Raw genomic sequence first — 27,093 nt, 5'->3', positions numbered from 1 at the left:
GACCAGGCGTTTGAAGGGAGGGTTTTTGACGTCCCCTCTGGCCCTGATCATCGCACTGGAAGTGTAAGTCCTGGGCTGTGCAGAGACTGCACAAAAACTTCTGTTTGTGCAGCTCTCCTGTACATGCGATTGCACCCTACACAGCGATTTCCCCCTCCCTCTGTAGGCAGCAATTACCTGATCGCAGGGATGAAAAAAACGCACCCTAGTGATCAGATCTGAATTAGGCCCTATGCTGCAAGCTCGAAAACCAGTTTCATAATGCAGTTACCACAGAGTATGGAAACACTACATCAGGTGGTGTGAACAGAGATGGTTCATACAGCCCCTTTTGTGTCTTGGCCTTCCTTCATGGGTGTTTGAAAGCTGGTTTAAATTTTCGGTCTTGGCCCTGTCCATTTGTTTCCAATGGCATTTGGCCTTTCCAGATTCATCCACTGTGGGATCTTCATCTCAATATCTGCTCTCAAACAGGCATCAGTTGAGCCTTTACAAAAACTCTTTTTTTCTTATGGCTATTGTCTCAGATCGGCGTATTTCTTAATAAGGGGCTTTGTCTTGCAAGCTGCCTTCTCTCGTCTTCCATGATGAAAGAACAGTTTTCTGTACAGTTCCTGCGTTTCAGCTAAAAGTAGTTTCTGCTTTCCACTTAAACCAGGAAATAGTTTTTCTGTTTTTTCCTCCTTCAATGACTTACCAGGACCGGGATTATCTGGCTCTGCTAGATGTTGTCCGAGCTCTGAGGACTTATTTGGATAAGACCGCACAGATACTCTGCTTGTTCTTTACAATGCAAGTAGACTTGGTTGGCCAACTACAAAGCAGACCATTTCTCATTGGATCCGCCCGGTCATCACTCAAGTTTATACTAGTGTAGAGCAACCACCACCAGACCGAGTGTGAGCGCATTCCACTAGGTTGTGGCAACTTCCTGGACAATGCAACACTGGTCCTCAGTCCACATGTTTTTTTTACCATGTTCATGTTTTTGCTTCTGGCAATGCCCACTTTGGGCGTAGAGTTCTACGGTCAGGAAGCCTGACGGTTGTTGAACGTCCCATGGTCCAGTGTTACCCAGCCTTGCTGCGAGAGAAAATAGGATTTTTGGTCACTGACCGTTGACTACTTTTCTCTTTGCAGGTTGGGCAACACTGTGTTCCCTCCGTCATGCTTAGTCGTGCAAGGTTTTGGTTCTTGGCCGTTTTTCCCCTACTGTTTGGCTTCATTGTTCTAACCGTTTCACTGAGTTACTGCTACTCCTTACCGGACTCTCTTAAACGGGGTGGTCTTCAGTATGCCGACTGTCAGGATCCCGGCGCACAGTATACCAGCGCCGGAATCCCGACAGCCGACATACCGACACTTTTTTTCCCTCGTGGGGGTCCACGACCCCCCTGGAGGGAGAATAAAATAGCGTGGCGCGCCACCGTGCCCGCAGCGTGGCGAGCGCAGCAAGCCCGCAAGGGGCTCATTTGCGCTTGCCACGCTGTCGGTATGCTGGCAGTCGGGCCGCCGGCATACCGTACTACACCCTCTTAAACAAGTACTAGCCTAAAAGGGTTTCAGGCGGAGGAGCTCAGAATTTAAAGCTACAGTAAATTATGTGCCAAACTCCAGCCCACCCTGCAGTCCCCTGCAGTCCCATGGTTCAGTGTCGCAAAGCCTGCTTAAGAGAAAGGGATTCAATGGTATGTGACCAAAAATCCTATTTTAGTTATTTATGCTTTTCTTCTTTTGAGCACTGATTTAGAAGTTCATATAATCTTCCTCTTATTGATAAAGTATACTCCGCAGTGTATACTTCTCCATTAATAATTGTTTTTGCAGGTTAAGAGTGAGGAAGAACACAAGATGGCAAAAAAGAAATCGGTCAACGAAGAAGAAGTTGTACGTGTCCCGATAGCGTTTGCTTTGGTGAAGCTAATGCAGACACTTCCTCAAGAGGTCATGGAAGCCAATCTTCCCAGGTATTATTAAAAGTCATAGGGTAAAAGACATATTCGAAAATGTATTGTACTTATCCTATATAATAAATTGCTAACGCTGCTCCCCACCTCTGTGGGGGGAATTTAAGTGTTTTACTCGCTGGTGGCCACTAGATGGCGCCCGACTGAGCAATTCAAGTGTTGCTCCGTTTGGGTGCGCACAGACGCCAGCACTGACATTACAGTTATGATGTTCCGTTATTTTGATGGGCTGGTAACTAGTTCTGGATAAAAAAAAATTGTGATATTGGTTAGTTAGGCTGATTTCACCACGGTTATGGATAATTATGTGTAAAAGCATGTAAATGTGTATGAGAATCTTATCCAGTCGCTCCATACCTACTTACTATTATAGCTGTGGATGGCTTGGTATTTCCTGCCATGCTTCCATACAGGGTTGGTTACACGCAATTCAATTTTTATATTTTCTTTATCCTGAATGGCAGTGGTTAACCACATTTAACTTAGTCAGTTTGACTACGCTATGACTGATATGTTCGTTATGGCAAAAGAACAGCAAGTTGGTCACTAGTTCAACAGGGGCATAATTGGGTCACAATGTGTGTGACATCCTTTAATCACATTTATCAAACTGTGTATAGTGCATAATATATGCCCTCCTATAGAAAAAAAACAACTTTTGTCAGTATGAACATTGCCATAGTATAATATGTCATTCTTATTTTCCTGGTAGCGTTTGGGTGGGTTGGGGGTCACTGGGAACACTGTGGTGTACAGAGCCTGGTGCAAGGAGACTGCTCACTTTAAAATTACCTTCACAAAAGCCCGGGGTACCCAATGAAAGCTGGGTATAGGCTGTGAGTAGGAGTCTGGACACCAAACAGTTAACTTGTCTTTCCTAGCTGCCGTGGCTACGCTTACAGCATGTCCCCAGCCATAGCAGGCAAGTTTTAGTTTGGTGCCTGCAGGAGCGTGCACTATTTTTATGGGGCTCCTTTTAAGCAGCCTCTTCTTTTCTTTATTTCTCTTTACAGAGTGGGCAGTGCTAGGCATCCTACAGGACATCTGCACTGCCGCTCCACCAACCCCCAGTGCCGGTGTCTGCAGTGCTGGCGACTGGGTCAGCGTCTTCAGCCAGGCCACACAGCACACACCGGGAGCCGCAGCCTGACAGCAGGGGGGACAGATGAGACTGCTGGCAGGGAGCTGCATTGTATCGGCTGTCACCAACTGTGTAGGAGCCCACTGGTGCTACTGAGAGTGGGTGTCCAGGTCATCTGCACCCCCACTAGACCACCAGGGCAGCAGGCAAGGGGCACTTCTACAGAGGCGGCCATTTGCCCTAGAGTCCATGTCAGAAGGGGGAGGTATTTTTTGTTGTAAAAGAGGAAAGTCTTCAGTGACTTGTTTTTAATATTTTATTTTGCAGACACACTGTGGTGCTGTTGAAGATCATTGTTCATTCTAAAGAGACGTGATATTTGACTCATATGTCCTATTTGTCTTGCCATTTCAGCATCCTATTAAAGGTCTGTGTTCTCCTGCGAAACCGCTTCCAGGAAATCCGTGACATCGCTAGAAACACTCTAATAAAAATCCTAGAATCTCTTGGACCACGATACCTTCACTATATAGTAAAAGAGATGAAAACTGTCTTAGTTAAAGGATACCAGGTAATTTAGAGCAAATTATAAACTCTACCAATATCCTGACATTTTTTTTATATGTTTTTTTCTTTCTTTCTTACTATTTTCTGCTTTAGTAACTATATTCTGTTGTGCTAAAACTAGGTTCATGTGCTTACATTTACTGTGAATCTACTGCTGAAAAACCTTGTTGCCAGCCTTAAGAGTGGAGACCTGGACAGCTGTATGGACACTCTAATTCAGGTACAAAACCAAGACTGGCTCTTAGGGGGAGAATTCAGTTAGCCATAGTAATTAATTTACAATTGGCTTATTTATTCCCCGGTACTATTCAATTCACCCCGCAGGCTGCAGTTAACAGTGTTGGGTTGTTGTTTTTTTCTGGTATGAGAAGACCCAAAAAAGAAATCCCTGACAAATAACGGGTTTGCGACCCTCGAAAATAGGTTAACACACAAGTCCGGGAACTTATCCCGGATTCTATGTTTTAACACCTGAAAAAAGTTACTATACCAGGTGAGAAAAAGGGGCACTAACTGAATAGATTTGGGAGTTAAGCTTGAGGCTACAACCCTTTTTCACACCCATTAAATAAACAGGTCTAAATGAATTCAACCCAAAGCCCCCCGCCCCCTTAGATGTATAAGTCATACTCTTTACCCTAAATGGAGAGATTGTATACCATGAGACCCCTTCCATATAGTGACAGAAAAGATATCACATCTGACTGCTTTCGGTTTACATTTTACTAAAAGTGCAGCTGCCGTCCTTGCAGAAGTATTTATGCGACCCTCATTTTGGGAGGAAGGCAAGGTCTTCTACATGACATATGCATCACTTTCTGTTGTGGGTGAAGTTATGGTACCATTTGGCTCACGAGGCCTTTCTATGATTATGGTTTAGAAAAGCTTCAATCTTGACTAGGGCACCAGATTGGTCAGGGCCGGCCCCCTCCCCAAAACACTAGTGCTCCAGTTGGGAGAGTAGTTTGGATGGATCAGGATGTGGCTTACAAATATCAGGGGCATGGTCAATATTATCTCAGCTTTGTGTCTGGAATTATTGGGAAGGAGGTATGTTTCCTCCCATTTCAAACTTTATTACACAGGAATATACTGAAACAAAATACTCTGTTAGCATTCTGAGGGGGTATTCAGTTCTGTGCAGATTACCGCCAGATGTTTGGACAAGAGCACTCCTCCGCTAATATCTTCACAGAGGTGCGAAGAAAACTGAGGGGTAGATGTATTAACCTGTAGAAGGCATAAGGAAGTGATGAACCAGTGATAAAGTAGTGTTAAGTGCAAGGTGATAATGCACCAGCCAATCAGCTCCTAACTGTTAATTTACATATGGGAGCTGATTGGCTGGTATGTTTATCACCTTGCATTTATCACTGGTTTATCACTTCCTTATGATTTATCCAGGTTAATACATCTGCCCCAGAGTGAATATTGACTTCCAGACTAAATGGTAATATGCAAACTGGTCCTCATGGTGATGTCTGGCTATATATGACTCAGCATCTAAGTATATCTGGTGGCATATCACACACACACACACACACACACACACACACACACACACACACACACACACACACACACACACACACACACACACACACACACACACACACACACACACACACACACACACACACACACATTCTCTTTGACCTCATTTCCTGCTTGGTGATGTTTTTATAGTTGAATAGGGTTCATCAGAATGTTTTGAAATCCACAAAAAATATGATCTAATATTTAAAGTGAAGAACAAGGTCATAATTTTAAGTCTCACAACAGCTATTTAATTAATTTGTAGAAATATAATAATTCATACCATTTTAATACTATTCTGTTGCATGAAGATTTTCAATAATGAGCTGTTTGGGGACATCGCAGAGGAAAAAGAAGTGAAGGGGATAGTCTCTAAAGTCATGGAGGCTCGAAGCAGCAAGAGCTACGATTCGTATGAACTCCTCGCGCAGTTTGTTGGAAAAGACATGGTTGTGAACTTAATCCTTCCCTTCAAAGAGGTGAGCTGTGTGCAGCTATCAGGGCATGCTGGGATCTGTAGTTCAGCAACAGATTAGAAGTTCTGCCTTCCTCTGTTTTTGCTAAAAGTATGTATTGCAGTAGCTCTCAGAAGAGTGATGGGTTGAAATATAAAATGTGGGTTGTGCATGTCACATTGTGTGGAAGTCTGCACATGAGCATTAAATAGATGTTCCTGATGCTGTTCATTTGCAGGTTTTGGAGAAGACAACAAGTTTAAAGCTGGCCCGTAAAGTGCATGAAGGCCTTCGCAGAACAGTTTTTGGTTTGATAGCCAACAAGGACATGACGGCAGAGTCCCTCCTGTTACTCAGTTACGGCCTCATCAGTGAAAACCTGCCACTCCTGACGGAAAAAGAAAAGTAGGTTTATTAAGGTCACAGAAGACACAGGTTGGGTGTCTGAATCTTCGTTTCACACACGGGCGCTTTTGTCATCATAACAGCACACACTGCTATGATAGGAGCCTTACGCCACTAATCTCTGCTGTGTTCATTTACTGTATAGATTCCTAGATTAGCCCATTTTGTACCAGACTTCCACATAGACATATAATAGTTTGCTGAGCTGTAATAGTATGTGCTGCTTTTTACGTATTTGATGCCCTGATTGGCTTTAGGTTTTCTAATACCTCTCCAGCCTCTCTTCGCTGTATGTACAACATGTTTTGAAGGTTACTGGGAGGATGGATTACCAGTTGCTGCTGTCCAACCAGCTCTTGCGTACAGTCCATATCCACTGAGTTGATAGTTTGAATCTCCCGGCTAGCTGCGGTTTATGTAATATTCCTGTAAATGACTTTTTGTGGTTTTCTTTTTTAGAAATAAAAACTCAGAAATGCTTCCTCCAGATCCACGCCTTCAGCCAAAGAGCTGTTTGTTAATCCAGCCTCCTCTGCCTCGCGGGGGCAGGAAAGCAGCTGTCAGCAGCAAGACCAACATGCATGTTCTAGTAGACTCCGGACTGAAGGTTCGTCATTACAGAGTTGACAAATAGTTTAGAATCTGATTGTTATGTGTGCGTTTATTTAGCTTACTCCGTTGCAGTTTTTCTTCTGTTTTATCCAATCTGGTTTATTCCAAGCAACATCTTTCAGAAACACACAGAGGTCCCATTATGCTATAAGTGTAATAATGATACTGTATGTCTTTGTGTGTTGTATTGTGCTGTAGTAGATGGATTCATGTCTATTTTCTCGTTACACAGCTGCTGCACATGAGTTTGAAGAAATCCAAAGTGAACTCTTCTGAGAGGCACGTCTTGGAAATGCTGGATCCCTTTGTACAGATGCTAATTGGTTGCCTGCAGTCCATGGATGTTAAGGTTAGTACGTCTTCCACTGTGATTTTACATGGTGTTTCACTCACTATTGGCCCCAAAGTTTTTCTTAGAACTTTTAAAGTAATTGACGTAATTTACTTAAAATTGAAAAGGATATACCTTGGTTTATGAGAAACATGAGGAACTCATGGCAAGTGTTGAAAGTGTTCCCCACTAGTATCTAGGCCAGCTGTCCACACATGCACGAAGGGAAGGTCGGTTGTTCACCACCGTAGTCAGTAGATGTCCCTGCTTCTGACAGTGGTGTTGTGTATTGTGGCGTGCACATTCATTGTGTCTGTGTGTTACATGCAGATATGACCGGTACACAGTTGAACAATGCATTTTATTGTCCAGGTGTACTGGAAAACTGAGTCTATAAAGGCATGCCAAAGACAATGTATTGAGCAGCGCAACGGAATATGCTGCACTATATAAGAAACTATAAATAAAAATAATTGAGCAGTTTGGAGGTCAGAATCCACCGGCAAAATTTACCATTCAGCATCTAGAGAGAAAAAAATGGAAACCAATGGAACATTACTGGATGTCCACTGGATGAGGCCGACTGAAAATTCCAGAAGCAACGGTGCCGAAAGTGAAATACAGACTACTGGCCTCCCCCGCAGTAGTCCTTGCATAGACTGTCCTAGGAGATGAGTTTCCACAAGCACATGCCAGAGAGCTGCAAAATCAGCCGACCTGCGTCCATAGTGTGTCGCTGTTGTTCAAGTATTGACAGCTCCTGACCAACAGAAGAGTCATGTACTGTAACAAGCCATGGACTCATGGCACTGAGAGAAAACATTCAGTGGGAAATTGAGACTGACTTCAAAGATGTTGTTTAAAACCTTCCATATCTTGGAGCGGCGCCTTCAAGCTTGCCTGGATCAAATGGCAGACACTTTCAACACTTGGTATGACTCATGTTTATCATAGGTCGAGGTATGTCAGTGTCAAATTTTAGTAAATTGCGTCTATTACTTTAAAAGTTACAAGAAAGACTTTGGGGCCAATAGCGAGTAAAACACCCTGTATCTGCATGTGTTCTATGTATGCAATGCACCAAGCATGTTGTTGGATCTCTCAATAATCTGTAACTGACATAATTTCATAGGCGGTACAATTCCTCAGTAATTATTCTATACAGAAAAATAGTGAAACGCGTTGTTTTAACACACCCTGAATTTTGCTGCTTATTTTAATATATTGATAGACTGTGTGTTCTACAGCTGAAGACTAGTGTTTCCTGTGAGGATTCCTTCTCTGCTGACCAACTACTGTACACCTTGTTTCTTTGTTCTGTAGGTCATCACTGGAGCTTTGCAATCGCTCATCTGGATGCTGAAGTTTCCTTTGCCTGCTCTTGATGATAATACAGACCAGATGATTAAACTGCTTTTCCTGTTGCTAAAAGACTATGCAAAAGCGGGAGCAGCCAAAGGGCAGAATTTCCATTTGGTGGTCAGTTGTTTCAAGGTGAGAAAAGTGTAATTATAGATTAATACAGAACTGCACCACCTATAGCATATAAGACTGATTCTACTTTGCCTTCATTTTGGGGCTTTAAAGAGTGTTTGTGGTTCCGCTTGCTATTAATAACCTGCAGCTTGCCCACCAGACAGCCCACCCTGTAAGTGTCGAGTGCAGTGATGTAATGCCCCAGTTGTAAGATAACAGCTGCTGCTACTTCAGACTTCCTGTCACCTAGAACCACTTGCTTTTGGGTGGTGTCTTCAACTGCTGCAGGACCTCTTTATTGGTTACTCAGATTTGATCCTCCTCGCCGCTTACTTTGGATGAGGACTGCTGTTTAGCTGGTAGAGTGGTCAACCATGGTGCTGGGTTCATCACAGGACAGCTAAGGGAATGAATGAGAGAGTGTAGTCTCTCACCTGTAGGTCACAGGTATATGCTGCCTGCAGGAATAGAGCAGGATCTTTAGGAGTAGTAATGTTTATTGCTCAGCAGTAGCTTTTAAAAGAGCTGTTAAACGTAACAACCACTTAAAGGCAGTGAGTGTACCCGGACACATATTGTAGATAAAGGCAGTGAGTGTACCCGGACACACATTGTAGATAAAGGCAGTGAGTGTACCCGGACACACATTGTAGATAAAGGCAGTGAATGTACCCGGACTCACATTGTAGATAAAGGCAGTGAATGTACCCGGACACACATTGTAGATAAAGGCAGTGAATGTACCCGGACACATATTGTAGATAAAGGCAGTGAGTGTACCCGGACACACATTGTAGATAAAGGCAGTGAATGTACCCGGACACACATTGTAGATAAAGGCAGTGAATGTACCCGGACACACATTGTAGATAAAGGCAGTGAATGTACCCGGACACACATTGTAGATAAAGGCAGTGAATGTACCCGGACACACATTGTAGATAAAGGCAGTGAATGTACCCGGACACACATTGTAGATAAAGGCAGTGAATGTACCCGGACACACATTGTAGATAAAGGCAGTGAATGTACCCGGACACACATTGTAGATAAAGGCAGTGAATGTACCCGGACACACATTGTAGATAAAGGCAGTGAATGTACCCGGACACACATTGTAGATAAAGGCAGTGAATGCACCCGGACACACATTGTAGATAAAGGCAGTGAATGCACCCGGACACACATTGTAGATAAAGGCAGTGAATGTACCTGGACACACATTGTAGATAAAGGCAGTGAATGTACCCGGACACATATTGTAGATAAAGGCAGTGAATGTACCCGGACACACATTGTAGATAAAGGCAGTGAATGTACCCGGACACACATTGTAGATAAAGGCAGTGAATGTACCCGGACACACATTGTAGATAAAGGCAGTGAATGTACCCGGACACACATTGTAGATAAAGGCAGTGAATGCACCCGGACACACATTGTAGATAAAGGCAGTGAATGCACCCGGACACACATTGTAGATAAAGGCAGTGAATGCACCCGGACACACATTGTAGATAAAGGCAGTGAATATACCCGGACACACATTGTAGATAAAGGCAGTGAATGCACCCGGACACACATTGTAGATAAAGGCAGTGAATGTACCCGGACACACATTGTAGATAAAGGCAGTGAATGTACCCGGACACACATTGTAGATAAAGGCAGTGAATGTACCCGGACACACATTGTAGATAAAGGCAGTGAATGTACCCGGACACACATTGTAGATAAAGGCAGTGAATGTACCCGGACACACATTGTAGATAAAGGCAGTGAATGTACCCGGACACACATTGTAGATAAAGGCAGTGAATGTACCCGGACACACATTGTAGATAAAGGCAGTGAATGCACCCGGACACACATTGTAGATAAAGGCAGTGAATGCACCCGGACACACATTGTAGATAAAGGCAGTGAATGCACCCGGACACACATTGTAGATAAAGGCAGTGAATGTACCCGGACACACATTGTAGATAAAGGCAGTGAATGTACCCGGACACACATTGTAGATAAAGGCAGTGAATGTACCCGGACACGCATTGTAGATAAAGGCAGTGAATGTACCCGGACACGCATTGTAGATAAAGGCAGTGAATGTACCCGGACACGCATTGTAGATAAAGGCAGTGAATGCACCCGGACACGCATTGTAGATAAAGGCAGTGAATGTACCCGGACACGCATTGTAGATAAAGGCAGTGAATGTACCCGGACACGCATTGTAGATAAAGGCAGTGAATGCACCCGGACACGCATTGTAGATAAAGGCAGTGAATGCACCCGGACACGCATTGTAGATAAAGGCAGTGAATGCACCCGGACACGCATTGTAGATAAAGGCAGTGAATGCACCCGGACACGCATTGTAGATAAAGGCAGTGAATGTACCCGGACACACATTGTAGATAAAGGCAGTGAATGTACCCGGACACACATTGTAGATAAAGGCAGTGAATGCACCCGGACTCACATTGTAGATAAAGGCAGTGAATGCACCCGGACACACATTGTAGATAAAGGCAGTGAATGTACCCGGACACACATTGTAGATAAAGGCAGTGAATGTACCCGGACACACATTGTAGATAAAGGCAGTGAATGTACCCGGACACACATTGTAGATAAAGGCAGTGAATGCACCCGGACACACATTGTAGATAAGGCAGTGAATGCACCCGGACTCACATTGTAGATAAAGGCAGTGAAGGAGAGAGAATTGACAGCATAGGAAAGGAATGAGTTAAACATCTTGTGAGGGGTGGACCTAGCTGGAAGGAAAGTACAGCCCTTTGGGAAAAGGGGAGGGTTAGTATATATAGGGAAGGATAGACATTTTGTCTCTCTCTTGTTGGTGAAATTGCCTTTGAGTGGGTGAGTGCTGCATAGCAGAGCTCCCCATGTTATTGTTTGAGATTCCAATTTTAAAACAAAAAACTGCAAGCTCTCCCCTGCATTCCTCACTACATTCCTGCTATGTCGTCCTGGGTTTTATTACTGTTGAGGCTGGGCTGGCTTTGCCGGACGGACACAGGCGGCGGGGTAGGCCGGAGTTCCGGTCAGGCCGCCCGGAGGTGGAAGGGCGGCTGCCCTCGCCTCCGAGCGCGGCGGACGAAGCAGCGGTGCCGGGCGCCCGCATGCGCGCCGTGGTGGGAGCCTGTCGATGGAGCCACACTCTGTTCCTTCTAATTCCCCCTCGCTGAGGCCGAATGGAGGTGCCAGGCGGGGGGGGCCAGGCAGGAGACGGCGGTGAGCCGCGCGAGGCCTGTTGCGGGGCCTCGCTCGGCAGTTGGATGAAGGAGATGCGGCCGGGAGCTTGCTGGCGGGGAGCAGTGGGACGCGCTCACGCTCGCCTCCGGTGGTGCCGTTCGCGCACGTGTGCGCGCAGCGGCGCCGCCAGCCTCCATGTCTTTCCAGATTTCTCCCCTGCAGCCGGAGTCCTGCGGGGGGGGGGAGAGGCAGTACATGTAGGGGTGGCAGCAGGGCCGCTCAGGAGCATGGGGGTTTAGCGGCGCTGAGAGACGGGGCACGCGCACTAGGTGCGCGCGAGCCCGTGCTCACTGCAGGGTTATGGTCATAAAAGGCAGGAGAGCTGCACACACCATCATTAGCTCTCGCCGCGGGGCCCACTCAGCGGCCGGAAGTAGCTCCGGCCTGCGGGGGGTGGGTGCCCGCGGGAGGGTGGAGGGTGACGGCGGCGCTGGCTCTGACGGGCGGGCACAGGAGGAGAGCCAGGATTGGTGGGGGCCGGGTCACTGCAGGTCAGAGGCGCTGCCGGTTTCCCACCTGGCCATTCTGGACGCATCGGGGCCCCGGGTGGCGCCTGTTGGGCGTCGGACCGCCCGGCGCGCGCCGTCGCCAGCTCTGGAGCCCGCAGGGGACAACGCCGTGTTTTGGGGGGGTCAAGACCCTTCTGGAACACTGGCGTTGGCCCTGGCCACGGTGGTGGCAGCGTTGGGGCCGCTGGCCAAGGCCGCGCCCCGGGAGTGGCAAACAGTTCCGGCGCGCCTGCAGCGGTTGGCGGGTCCGGTACGCAGGCGGTATCGGCAGCGCAGCGGGTTGCTCGCGCCTGCAGGGAGCTTGGACCGGCCGCGGCGCAGCTTGATCATCGTTCCGGGCGGGACTGGCAGGGGCGTGTGGCGGCTACACCTGCCCCCCGGGGTGCTAGGCATTCACAGCGACTGCTGGCTGGGTCCTCTGCTCTGTTTTCTTCTGCAGGAGCGCGGGGATGGGGAGACGTCGGAGTCCAAGGATGAGGAGGTCGGATTTGCCACGCCGGAGGATTCCGTGTCTGAGCAGTCGACGGCATCAGGTGAGGTGGTACAGTCGGTATCGGGCTCCTCCACGCGCTCTAGTTCTCGCAGCTCTTCCTCCTCTTCCTCTTCTCTTTCGTCACAGGCGTCCGCAGTCAGTAGTACTACTAGGGCGATGAAGCGGGCGACTAAATTCGCCAAGAGGGCGGCGGGTCAGCAGGAACGGCGTAAGAGGCGTAAGCGGCTTAGCGAGGACGCTCGCTGGGCCAAGAAGCGCCGCGATTTGCCAGGGGTTGTTCCGCTGCGATTACACTGCCGTTATGCGGGGGCTGAGGGACAGCTGCCGTAGGAAGATACGCAGGGGGGACTTAGTTCATGTGTTCGTCTGTACAAAGGAAGCGAAGGAGTATAGGTCGGCGCCTGCAAATAAGGGCATCGGGGCCGAGGCCTTCCGTACCTTCGACAACTGGCTGGACGGTTTTTGGGTCTTCGCGGCGTGCTACCTGGAAGATAGGCCGGACGAGCACAGGAACGTGATTCGGTGCATGCTTCTAATACATGACTTGCAGCGCACATCTTCGGGATCGGAGTGGCGTAGGTAGAAGCAGGATGGTTAGCGGGTCATGGACTTTGGGTTCAAGGGCGTCTAGGTCTGGCTCAAAGTCACTCGGGCTTCACAGCAGATGGAGGAGCCCCGGAAGCCGGGGGTGGACGGGCACCACCGCGCAGGGTCGTCTGCCCAGGGGTAAGGCGCGGACGGCGGATCGGCCAAATCCAGCCTCCTCCTGCTTCAAAGGTACCCGGGGTAAGCAAACTTATCCCAGGCAGGCCGCGGGCGGGAGCGCTCCACAGAGCTCCAACGCCAATTGCTTTAGAAACGATGGGCAAGGGGTTAAATTGGTATCCAAATAGGGCGGATGCAAAATTTCTGTCTTTCCGGTTTTAGTTTTGTTTTCGCGTGCCTGTTGCGAGCGGGGTGTCGGTTCGGGCCCAGTGGATACGGAGGTCATCTCTCCAGTGGGGGTGGTTCCGAAGAAGACCCCGGGCGCTTTTCGGCTTATTCAACATCTTTCTTACCCATCGGGGACGGCGGTCAATGACGTGAGGCCTCCGGATCATGGTTCGGTGGTTTATCAGTCGTTTGACGAGGCATTGGCGCTGGTCCGCAGTTACGGGACTGGGGCACTCATGACTAAGATTGAGGTTGAGTCCGCTTTTCGGTTGCTGCCGTTACATCCGGACTCATTCCGTTTTAGGGGGTTTCGGATCGGAGCGGAGTATTTCATCGGCAACGGTTTGCCGAGGGGGTTTTCCGTTTCATGCTCGTTTTTCGGACGGTTTAGCACGTTTTTACACTGGTTCGTGGAGTCTTCGCCAAGGGGTCATGGGGTCGCCCATTACCTCAATGACTTCCTGTGTGTGGGGCGGCACATTCAGCACGGTGCGGCGACTTGCTGGTCAGCATACGAGCCCTGTTTTCCACTTCGGCGTTTCAGTGGACGAGGAGAAAACTGAGGGACCGTCCTCCTGTTTGTCCTTTTGGGGATCGATTTCGACACAGCGGCAGGATCGGGTCGGCTGCATCGGGACAAGGTGGTGAAGCTCCGCGAAGCTATTGGCCGGTTCGAAGGGTCGCGAAGATCACACTGCCGGAAGCTGGAAAGGGCGACTGCGGGGTGTGCCAGACCACATCATTTCGTGCGATGATCCTCCGAGATTAAAGGGGATGGGGCAATATGGGCCTCATTCCTGGAGGATTTCAACGGGGTGTGTATATGGCAGGCTCCAACGGTGGTCAGCGCTAGGTTGCAGTTGTTCACCGACGCGGCTGGGGCCTCTGGATACGGATGTTATCGGGAGGGATCTTGTGCGCGGCTTCGTGGACGGTATCGCGAAGGCGTAATCAGGGACCTTTTGCTTCTGGAGTTTTTTCCCCATTATGGGGGCGCTGGAGGTTTGGGGCGAACGGCTAGCTCCTCGCAGCATCTTGTTTAGATGTGACAATCTGGGCGTTGGCGCATGCGATAAATAACAAGGGGGCGAAGTCGCTGTCATTTTGGGGGTGCTGGGACAGTTGCTGTAGACATGCCTACGTCAGAACGTGTGGTTCCGCGCGCAACATGTGCCGGGGCTGGAGAACGGAATTGCCGACGCTCTGTCACGAGGCCAGTGGGAAAGTTTTTGTTTGTTGGCACCGGAGGCCGACGAACATGGTGTCCAGTTTCCCGGTTATGTTGGGAGGTGATCGGGACGGATTGGAGGGTCTTGCGTTGCGGTCAGTCGCGCCAGCCACGCTTAAGCCGCAAGCTTGGAGCGAGTAGGAGGAGTTTGTTTAAGGACGAATTCAGCAAGGTAAGAGCGGGCATCGGAGGATGCTTTCTTTTATTTGGCAGCTGTATGTTTCGGGTAGGTCCAGAGCGGTGGTATCCCGGTACTTGGCCAGGATTTATTTTTCAGCAGAATAAAAGGCGTCCCCGACGTGGCTAAGAGCGGTATTCCGTTGAAGGCGATGAAAGGATGGGCGCGAGTCGCGCCGACGCCGCCTGACAGGAGGAGGCTCATTGATGCGGCCTTGTTGCTGGATGTCATCAGGGCGGTTAGAGGTGTCGCGTCGTCCATGTTTTGAATTGCTGTTGCTCTTCAGTTTGGCGTGCTCAATGGCTTACCACGGGGCTTTTAGGGTTTCGGAACTGGTAGCGCCTTTTAAGCGAGCAGATTCGCGCATGCTGGTCGGGGACGTGGTGGTGGGTGAGAAGTCCTTGCTTTGCAGATTGCGGCGCTCTAAGACGGACCAAGTGGGGAGAGGTCAATGGGTCACCTTGGTTCCGGCTCTTGAGGAGAGCATTTGCCCAGTGAGGTTGGCGGTGCAATATGAGGCAGTACGGCCCGACGGTCGGGGGTCATGGCCGCTGCACTATGACGGGCTGCCGGTGACGAAGTATCTTTTTCATGGGATGCTGGGTCGCTGTCTTGCGAGCTTGGACCTTCCACCCGCTGCGTTCGGGACGCATTCCTTCTGCATAGGGGCTGCGACGTCGGCTGCGGCGACGGGATTTTACACGTCTGAGATCCAGGCGGTGGGGCGATGGAAGTCGTCAAGTTACAGACGGTATATGCGCCTCGTTGCATGAGTTGTTAGCTCGCGCGTGTGTCAATTCCAGTCGTTTAATCATGTTATTACAGTTCAGTACGTTATGGTGTTGTGCGTTTGTTTATCTTCCCCTTTTTACCCTACTCAGGGATTAGCTACTCGCCGTTGCTGGCATGAGCCGGCAGCGGGGGTCTGGAGTTAATTTGCAATTTTTTGCCTGACTTGACGGACTGAATTCTAGTCCACAATTCGGCTAATCTGTTTTAATCAGAGTCCCTCAGCAGGTCTTTATGCTTTCACCTCCAGCTGAGTTATTACATGTTTTACCCCTTCCCCCCCCCCCCCCCCCCTTTTTGTTATTTTCGTCTTTCCCATTTGTGTGTTCATTTTAGGCTTCAAATTGGCTGATTGCTCGTGCAGATCGGCCAGGCCGAGACTGCTGCAATATACGACAGCAAAATTTTTCTTTTTGGCAGATCCTTCAGGTTAATGCAGTAAATTAAGCAATGGTATAGATGATTAGTAACCACTTTTACCCCTTTTCCTCCTCTTCAGGTTGGTTGGAAGATGACTTGCCTATTTTGGTGGTTGGCCACTCTTATGTGTATTGGGCCGCCCAGTTTTGGCCTCGCAGGGGGCACAGATGTTTCCTAGGGCTCGAGAAGTTTGTTGGCTTGGTTGGCAGGGGATGATGTAGACGGAGTGGAGAAGCAGTCTAGTGAGTCAGGCCAGCAGGCATGTAGCCCTAGGGTGTTGGTTGTCCATTTAGGTGGCAACGACCTGGGGAAGAGGACTTCTTTGGAGATGCGGTGGGCCATGATACAGGATCTGGCAAGTTTGGCCGCAGCAGTGGACCAATTGTATATTGGTGTTCTCCTTGATGGTGCCAAGGTTGAGTTGGCAAGGTGTGGCGGACGGTCGCGAAATTGAGGAGGCCACACAGACGGGGAATGGACCACTTGTATATTGGTGTTCTTCTTGATGGTGCCAAGGTTGAGTTGGCAAGGTGTGACGGACGGTCGCGAAATTGAGGAGGCCAGGCAGAAGGTGAATGGGGCGGTGGCGAAGTGGGTTGTCCCGCGGAGGTCAAGTGGTTCGCCACCCTAGGATTCATTTCAGAGACAAAGTCACCTTCTTCGGCCTGATGGTGTGCATCTATCCAATGAGGGGATGATGTTTTTTCCTGGAGGATCTGTTCCTAGGTTTGCTGGAGTTAGGGTGAGGTTATGGTGGCGGTGCGAAGACTCTGGGAAGGAGTCTTTCGCTGTTGGCGGAAAAGAACGGCAGTTGGTGGTTGTATGGTAAGCTGTAGTGATTTACAGTTTGATTTGGTTTAGGTGCACTCACCTCCATCGACTTATTGGCCGCTTGACCACCCGTCCGGGAAGGCAGCGGCAGGGCACCCAGGAGCTGTGGGTAGTCACTGTGGGGGTGGAGTTGTCACCTATTACCGGTTTTTGATAGTTGTAGTAAAATTAGGATGGTTTCGAATTGTTAGTATTTTACGGTTAATTTAGGTTAGTAGAGCCGTTCTTTTTGCTGCCACCATATGCCAGCTGTATCGGCATCTTAACAAAGTTTTCATTTACAGGTTTGCTATGGTTAGGGTCAAATAAATAGCTAGCAATTTTTCTGCCAAATTCAAGTCTCCGTGTCTTTATTTATTGGGTTTAGAGTAACGAATGCTTTATTTGGAATGAACGGGTCCACCAAATGTCACTACGATGTTTATGCACCCGGATACACATTGTAGATAAAGGCAGTGAATGTACCCGGACACGCATTGTAGATAAAGGCAGTGAATGTACCCGGACACGCATTGTAGATAAAGGCAGTGAATGTACCCGGACACGCATTGTAGATAAAGGCAGTGAATGTACCCGGACACACATTGTAGATAAAGGCAGTGAATGTACCCGGACACACATTGTAGATAAAGGCAGTGAATGTACCCGGACACACATTGTAGATAAAGGCAGTGAATGCACCCGGACACACATTGTAGATAAAGGCAGTGAATGTACCCGGACTCACATTGTAGATAAAGGCAGTGAATATACCCGGACACACATTGTAGATAAAGGCAGTGAATGTACCCGGACACACATTGTAGATAAAGGCAGTGAATGCACCCGGACACACATTGTAGATAAAGGCAGTGAATGTACCCGGACTCACATTGTAGATAAAGGCAGTGAATATACCCGGACACACATTGTAGATAAAGGCAGTGAATGTACCCGGACACACATTGTAGATAAAGGCAGTGAATGTACCCGGACACACATTGTAGATAAAGGCAGTGAATGCACCCGGACACACATTGTAGATAAAGGCAGTGAATGTACCCGGACTCACATTGTAGATAAAGGCAGTGAATATACCCGGACACACATTGTAGATAAAGGCAGTGAATGTACCCGGACACACATTGTAGATAAAGGCAGTGAATGTACCTGGACACACATTGTAGATAAAGGCAGTGAATGTACCCGGACACACATTGTAGATAAAGGCAGTGAGTGTACCCGGACACACATTGTAGATAAAGGCAGTGAATACACCCGGACACACATTGTAGATAAAGGCAGTGAATGTACCCGGACACACATTGTAGATAAAGGCAGTGAATGCACCCGGACACACATTGTAGATAAAGGCAGTGAATGTACCCGGACACACATTGTAGATAAAGGCAGTGAATGTACCCGGACACACATTGTAGATAAAGGCAGTGAATGCACCCGGACACACATTGTAGATAAAGGCAGTGAATGTACCCGGACACACATTGTAGATAAAGGCAGTGAATGTACCTGGACACACATTGTAGATAAAGGCAGTGAATGTACCCGGACACACATTGTAGATAAAGGCAGTGAATGTACCCGGACACACATTGTAGATAAAGGCAGTGAATGTACCCGGACACACATTGTAGATAAAGGCAGTGAATGCACCCGGACACACATTGTAGATAAAGGCAGTGAATGTACCCGGACACACATTGTAGATAAAGGCAGTGAATGTACCTGGACACACATTGTAGATAAAGGCAGTGAATGTACCCGGACACACATTGTAGATAAAGGCAGTGAATGTACCTGGACACACATTGTAGATAAAGGCAGTGAATGTACCCGGACACACATTGTAGATAAAGGCAGTGAATGTACCCGGACACACATTGTAGATAAAGGCAGTGAATGCACCCGGACACACATTGTAGATAAAGGCAGTGAATGTACCCGGACACACATTGTAGATAAAGGCAGTGAATGTACCCGGACACACATTGTAGATAAAGGCAGTGAATGCACCCGGACACACATTGTAGATAAAGGCAGTGAATGTACCCGGACACACATTGTAGATAAAGGCAGTTTATGTACCCGGACACACATTGTAGATAAAGGCAGTGAATGTACCTGGACACACATTGTAGATAAAGGCAGTGAATGTACCCGGACACACATTATAGATAAAGGCAGTGAATGTACCCGGATACACATTGTAGATAAAGGCAGTGAATGCACCCGGACACACATTGTAGATAAAGGCAGTGAATGTACCCGGACACACATTGTAGATAAAGGCAGTGAATGTACCCGGACACACATTGTAGATAAAGGCAGTGAATGTACCCGGACACACATTGTAGATAAAGGCAGTGAATGTACCCGGACACACATTGTAGATAAAGGCAGTGAATGTACCCGGACACACATTGTAGATAAAGGCAGTGAATGTACCCGGATACACATTGCAGATTAAGGCAGTGAATGTACCCGGACACACATTGTAGATAACGAGTAGTTTTTTTAAAGGGACAGGGGTAATCCTGCTTAGTATTTTCTGATTCTTACATACTTATTAACACGGTCATGCTGATAATTAACTTTATTATTGAAATGCAGTTAGATAGAAAAGTGTTCCTTAAGTATAAATTGTTAATTACCAATATTGCAATCAAGATGACTTAATACTTGCCAAGCACTGGTTTTTATTTTGTTTGTATTGTTTCTTTCTCAATAGAATACTTCTTAGTGCTATACATGCATATGAGTATTGCTTACAGATGCATCCATGCAGTGTGAGATGCCAGGGTCTATTTTTTTTAATACCAAAAATGCATTTTATTCATAACGCAATGCAAACTGTGCTGATTAATGTGGCACTTACATATTGTGTGTGACTGAGTCTGTGTACAGAACAGGACTTGTATTGGAGAAAAGCTATGGCTGCTACATTGTAGCACTTCATATATAGATAGTCACACACAGATATACAAGTGTCGTATATCAAAGTAATCGGCACAGTCTCCTTGTGCGTCCTAGTCGTATTGCATTATGAGTAAGGTGCATTTTTGGTAAAAGAAAAGATGCTGATTGTAGCAGAATTGCGGTTAAGACACCGGATCAGCAAAAAAAAAAACTCCTGAAGCTAGATGATTCTTACGCGAGCTGGCGTGCCAGTAGGGGCTGTTTGGCGTGACTGCAGCAAAGATGTATGAGGACATATCTGTACTTCAGGCAATCTTAGATAAAAAGACGGAAGCACAAAAACCTGTTGGGTCGATTAATAGTTAATCATGTAGGTTGCCAGCTGCAGGAATCTACCAGCATATACTTGGGAAATGTATCTTCTGTAACTAAGATGTCAGCCTGAAAACATTCATTATGAACAACTAACATCATATTTAAGAGATTGTTGTCTACCGTAAAGGAGCTGGGTAGGTTTTAGCCCTGAAAAATGTGTTTGGAAAATGGTCCAAATATTCTTATGCCTGATAGTTTGTGTGCTACATAATGGGGAACAACTATGAAGCCATAAAACAATGCTAATACAATAATTCTCAATTATGGTTTAACGTTAGGAGTAACAAACAACTTAATTGATTGTTTTCAGTCTCCACCTATTCGTGGACATTGTTTTACATGGCTGTCCAAGCGAATGCTTGCTAGTCTAATGCAGTCCTCTTTGTTCATCAGTATTTGGCCCACAATCGCTAATAGTGTGGACCTTACTTTGCCCAAGGTTTACCCTATTCTCTAATGTCGTTAAATGTATACCAATATTCCAAGTTCTTTAGATTGCACAGCAAGTTCCCATAGCACATGTTCCCATTAATATGCTGTAGGTATGATGTCTGTATAACCTTATTCCTGTGCTTCTGACTTCTTCTCAGAAACTGCCACTGATGCATTGACAAGCATTCATTTAATGCTCGTTATTATCTGGCCTACTGCTACCATGTAGTGTTTCTTTACAGTGTGTCACCATACTGGTACGGAACATGAAGGGAACCATAACAGAGAAACAGCTGCAAGTGCTGCTGGGATACGCTGAGGAGGATCTTTACGATTCATCACGACAAGCTACAGCATTTGGTTTGTTAAAGGTTAGTACTGTATAGAAGAAGACGATGAAGTGTGCATTCATTAAGTACTTTTGAAATGTCATGTAGATTACCTGTTTTTGATTTATATGTGGTTTAATCTAAATTTTCACTAGCATTAAAATATGCTTTGTTAGTGAGGGAAAAGTGTATCCATTTACTGAGGCAGAAGAGATGTTTACTACTGTTCCAAACATATTTACATTACATCAAACTTAATTTGCTTGAATTTTGAATAATAAAAACACATCCTGTTTTTTCGAACTTTAATAGGCTATTGTATCTAGAAAACTGATTGTTCCAGAGATGGACGAGGTGATGCAGAAAGTTGCAAAATTCGCAGTCACAGCCCAGAGTGACCCAGTCAGAGTTCAGTGTCGTCAGGTGAGTGTAAACCAAACTGTATAGTGGTGGTGTTCAATAATGTTTTCATCTGTAGTATTTTACAGCCAGCTTCCCAGAGATCAATGGTACCTTGCGTTACTGGGGTACTGATGTAAATCAAAGTAGATTTTGTGACAAGTATATAAAGATAAAGATATTAACTGTTCGCTATGTATAGGTAAACAGTGACATAGACTGTAATAAAGCAGCATAGTCATACCAGTATCTGGATGGAAGATTAACAGTAAATTGACAATCAGTGCTCCAATACAAGATGGTCAACGGAGCCAAATGGTTGGCACAAAAAAGGTTGACATGGTTTTTCATTGTTTAGGTTAAAATAACAAAAACAAGTGTCAACCTAAGTCCATGTCGTCCATTTAACTGTCGACCTTTTGACCCTGTTGAACTACTGGCTTTCGACCATCTGGTGTGGACCTATTGACAGTCTATTTATATACTGTCAATCTTCTAATCCACACCCCTCATACTTTCCTATTGAGCAATATACTTGTGCAAATTAACAATTTAGAAAAATGTCTTGTTTGCTCTAAAGTGGTTCATATTGAATCAGTAGTGTTGCAGATAGTATTCACTATGAAATAATGGATTCATATGATTGGAGTTAATGCAGAGGTTCCCAAACTGTGTGCCGTGGCTCCCTGGGGTGCCTCGGGACACTTGCAGTGGTGCCCTGGGTTGGTGGTCCAGGACCAATTCAAATTATTCATGGTCAATATAATAGGCAAAACCAGTGCTGGTGGCTGCCAGTCATAAAATGTGGCCAAACAGAAGCAAATCTTCTCCCTCACCACACAACTGACCCTAAAGATGACATATAAAAGCGATCTACTTTCTAAATTTCTCAATAAGAAATCTTTGGCCTAGGGGTGCCGTGAAAAGAATTCTGATGTTCTAGGGCGCCGTGATTCAAAAAAGTTTGGAAACCACTGAGTTAATGTAAGTATAAAAGTCCAGTTTTCGCCTTCATCCTGTTGGTAGAACCTCAACCATGGATAATGTCCCAAAGATAAAGATGCGTGATCTGGCTGGTAAACGCAGCGCTACAATGAACAGCACCTTTCCACAAAAGCTGGCATCCTTGGAAGCAAAAACATTAACCTTTTAAAAAAATTGTAATATTGTACACCAAGAACCATGTGGTTGGGTAACACAGCAGCTCAGCCGTGGCTCCATGTCTTGCCAGCCGCAAAGCACTTACTGGTCTGATCTTACTTTATACCGAAGTTTAGTAATCCTTCTCCATTCATTTAGTTCTTTCTGCCAGCGGTGTTTGCTGTTCCATTCCATACTGTACAGCCGGTTTAATAAAGGAAGTAACTCTAACTGAACTTTTCAATAACACATTTATTAACTTGAGCTGTAAATTGTCTCTCCAGATATATCTGAAGTATTTGCTTGACTATCCGCTGGGTGAAAACCTAAGACAGAATCTGGAGTTTATAATTGCACAACTAAAGTAAGCTGAAGTAATTGTATTTTCTTTTTCATGATTTTGTCTGAAACACTGCTGATTGAAATGATGATAACCTCCAGACCCATCTCTGTCTACTCAAGGAATGACCCCAAAATGTAAAGAATCAAAGGCCCAGACAAAATTTATGAAAAGTATTGGTTGCAGAACGGATAATTTGTTGCTTTTTTCATGCCGTCATTGTGTGTGTGTGTGTGTGTGTATATGTATGTGTGTATATATATATATATATATATATATATATATATATATATATATATAATATATATACACGCTGCTCAAAAAAATAAAGGGAAAACTTAAACAACACAATGTAACTCCAAGTCAATCACACTTCTGTGAAATCAAACTGTCCTCTTAGGAAGCGACACTGATTGACAATCAATTTCACATGCTGTTGTGCAAATGGAATAGACAACAGGTGGAAATTATAGGCAATTAGCAAGACACCCACAATAAAGGAGTTGTTCTGCAGGTGGTGACCACAGACCACTTCTCAGCTCCTATGCTTTCTGGCTGATGTTTTGGTCACTTTTGAAAGCTGGCGGTGCTTTCACTGTAGTGGTAGCATGAGACGGAGTCTACAACCCACACAAGTGGCTCAGGTAGTGCAGCTCATCCAGGATGGCACATCAATTCGAGCTGTGGCAAGAAGGTTTGCTGTGTCTGTCAGCGTAGTGTCCAGAGCATGGAGGCGCTACCAGGAGACATGCTAGTACATCAGGAGACGCGGAGGAGGCCGTAGGAGGGCAACAACCAGCAGCAGGACCGCTACCTCCGCCTTTGTGCAAGGAGGAACAGGAGGAGCACTGCCAGAGCCCTGCAAAATGACCTCCAGCAAGCCACAAATGTGCATGTGTCTACTCAAACGATCAGAAACAGACTCCATGAGGGTGGTATGTGGGCCCGACGTCCACAGGTGGGGGTTGTGCTTACAGCCCAACACTGTGCAGGACGTTTGGCATTTGACAGAGAACACCAAGATTGGCAAATTCGCCACTGGCGCCCTGTGCTCTTCACAGATGAAAGCAGGCTCTCACTGAGCACATGTGACAGACGTGACAGAGTCTGGAGACGCCAAGGAGAACGTTCTGCTGCCTGCAACATCCTCCAGCATGACCAGTTTGGCAGTGGGTCAGTAATGGTGTGAGGTGGCATTTCTTTGGGGGGCCGCACAGCCCTCCATGTGCTCGCCAGAGGTAGCCTGACAACAGCAGTACTAAGGCGGCAAAATTAAAAAACGTTACTCCAGTCACATTGAACTGCATTACACAGAAACAGGAAGTGACGGAACGGGACCGTATCTAGGCAACCAATACAAATAACCAAGCAAAAAAATGTATGTGCTAGTTCCAAACCTGGATCGATCACACTATTATTCCAGCCATATGCCTCCTGCAGACAGCACCAATTATACATTAGTGTCTCACCTAAAAGCTCAGATAGTCGCGCTTCCGAAACCGGAAGTGACGCAACTGTACTGGTCATCATAGCAATGTATACAGGAAGTATTACGGACCTTACAGAAAAAATAAAGAATGTGTGTATTAAATTCAAGGCTAGATCAATTATATATATCCTGCAGACAACACCCACTGCACACTAGTGGCTCACCTAAATGCTCAAATAATCGCGCTTCCGAAACCGGAAGTGATGCAACGGGACTGGTCGTCATAGCAACGTACACGGGAAATGTTACAAACCTTACAGAAAAAAACTACAATATGGTACTTGTTAAATAAAAATACTGGAATCAGTGATCAGAATGGGTACACAGCTGACAAGCACTAAACACTATAGTGACATCAAAATAAATAATAAAATTAAAAGAAACCACATTCACCATAAAGATAAATCCTACACAGGTCAACCTGATAATAAACCTATATCATTGTAGTAATAATATAATACCAATAGATATGAGCAAGGGAACAGTTATAAATAGCAAGACAGACTTTGTTCTTCATTGAGACTGTTAGTCGATTGTCCTTCTTAACGACCATTTTGGGGCATAATAGCTCCTCCCTTTTACGTTGCATGCAATCAGAGATAACTTCATCAATTTCATGTTTATCATACCCTCTTTGAATGAATATTGCCCATTTCGTCAAGAGCTCCTTTCAATTCAGTGGGATCAGATGTTATTCGAACAACTCTTAGCAGCTGTGACAACGGGAGTCCTCTCTTTAGTGGTTTTGGACGAAAACTATCCGCCGTTAAGAAGGACAATCAACTAACATTTATCTCCACCTATTCGGTGGCTTCGAGACATATAAAGAAGATGATGTTGCGTCACTGGCACATATTACAGGCAGATGAGACAATTGGTGATCTTTGCAAAGAGACACCTCTTTTCTGCGTTAAGAGGAGTAACAACATTAAGGACATAGGGGTATATGCAATTAGCGGCGAATCGCGGCAATTTTTCGCCCGTTTTTTAATTCGACACAATTCGACCGTCAAATTACGGCAAGTGGGTGCCGAAATTTACCATATTCAATAAAAAACGGATTCGACAGTCCCGCTGTCGAAAAACGGCCGATTTGACGGATTTTGATCCGATTTTTAAAAACCCAGAAAAAACGGTAAAAAACCCGAAAAAAAAATTGCGTGGGGTCCCCCCTCCAAAGCATAACCAGCCTCGGGCTCTTCGAGCCGGTCCTGGTTCTAAAAATCCGGGGGGGGGGGGGGGAATGACAGGGGATTCCCCGTATTTTTAAAACCAGCACCGGGCTCTGCGCCTGGTGCTGGTGCAAAAAATAAGGGGGACAAAAAGAGTAGGGGTCCCCCGTATTTTTTACACCAGCATCGGGCTCCACTAGCTGGACAGATAATGCCACAGCCGGGGGTCACTTTTATACAGCGCCCTGCGGCCGTGGCATTAAATACCCAACTAGTCCACCCTGGCCGGGGTACCCTGGGGGAGTGGGGACCCCTTCAATCAAGGGGTGTGTCCCCCCCCCCCCCCCCATCCAAGGGCTGCGGATGGGGGGCTGATAGCCTTGAGAAATTTGAAAGAATATTGTTTTTTCCAGTAGTACTACAAGTCCCAGCAAGCCTCCCCCGCAAGCTGGTACTTGGAGAACCACAAGTACCAGCATGCGGGAGAAAAACGGGCCGGCTGGTACCTGTAGTTCTACTGGAAAAAAATACCCAAATAAAAACAGGACACGCACACTGTGATAGTAAAACTTTATTACACACATGTCGACACACATACTTACCTATGTTCACACGCCGACTGCCACGCCCCCCTCGTCACTGAAGAATCCGGGGTACCTGTGAAAAAAATTATACTCGCCTCAATCCAGTGTCCGGATCTTTTAAAATAATCCTCGTACTTGGCAAAACAACAAAACGAACACCCGGACCAAACGGACTGAAAGGGGTCCCATGTTTACACATGGGACCCCTTTCCACGAATGCCGGGACCCCACGTGACTGCTGTCACAGAAGGTCCCTTCAGCCAATCAGGAAGCGCTACTTCGTGGCACTCACCTGATTGGCTGTATGCGCGTCTGCTGTCAGACAGCGCATCGCAAAGCCTCTCCATTATATTCAATGGTGGGAACTTTGCATCAGCGGTGAGGTCACCCGCGGTCAGCGGCTGACCGCGGGTAACCCCACTGCTACCCGCAAAGTTCCCACCATTGAAACTAATGGAGGGAGCTGTGCGATGCGCTGTCTGACAGCAGACGCGCATCCAGCCAATCAGGTGAGTGCCACGAAGTAGCGCTTCCTGATTGGCTGAAGGGACCTTCTGTGACAGCAGTCACGTGGGGTCCCGGCATTCGTGGAAAGGGGTCCCATGTGTAAACATGGGACCCCTTTCAGTCCGTTTGGTCCGGGTGTTCGTTTTGTTGTTTTGCCAAGTACGAGGATTATAATCTGGACACTGGATTGAGGTGAGTATAATTTTATTCACAGGTACACGTGGATTCTACTTGGACAAGTGGACAGAGGTCGGCGTGTGAACATAGGTAAGTATGTGTGTGTCGACATGTGTGTAATAAAGTGTTACTATCACGGTGTG

At 46.6% G+C, this 27,093-nt stretch overlaps 1 protein-coding gene across 1 annotated transcript in view; it reads left to right on the top strand.

The window, feature by feature from the left end:
* The window catches only part of UTP20 (UTP20 small subunit processome component), a 276,038-nt gene that overhangs the window by 206,075 nt on the left and 42,870 nt on the right, over positions 1–27,093 (top strand). Inside the window, exons 41-51 of the mRNA XM_063930017.1 lie at positions 1,828–1,967; positions 3,463–3,619; positions 3,737–3,835; positions 5,463–5,630; positions 5,845–6,011; positions 6,471–6,618; positions 6,856–6,972; positions 8,278–8,448; positions 21,056–21,184; positions 21,455–21,565; positions 22,966–23,045. Of these exons, the coding sequence (XP_063786087.1) occupies positions 1,828–1,967; positions 3,463–3,619; positions 3,737–3,835; positions 5,463–5,630; positions 5,845–6,011; positions 6,471–6,618; positions 6,856–6,972; positions 8,278–8,448; positions 21,056–21,184; positions 21,455–21,565; positions 22,966–23,045 (1,487 nt within the window). The remainder of the gene's footprint in view (positions 1–1,827; positions 1,968–3,462; positions 3,620–3,736; positions 3,836–5,462; positions 5,631–5,844; positions 6,012–6,470; positions 6,619–6,855; positions 6,973–8,277; positions 8,449–21,055; positions 21,185–21,454; positions 21,566–22,965; positions 23,046–27,093) is intronic.

Source organism: Pseudophryne corroboree, chromosome 6, assembly GCF_028390025.1.
Source record: "Pseudophryne corroboree isolate aPseCor3 chromosome 6, aPseCor3.hap2, whole genome shotgun sequence".
In the NCBI taxonomy this organism is placed as follows: Eukaryota; Metazoa; Chordata; class Amphibia; order Anura; family Myobatrachidae; genus Pseudophryne; species Pseudophryne corroboree.
The sequence above is the reverse complement of the archived record's forward strand: the minus strand, read 5'-3'. Positions and strand labels throughout refer to the sequence as shown.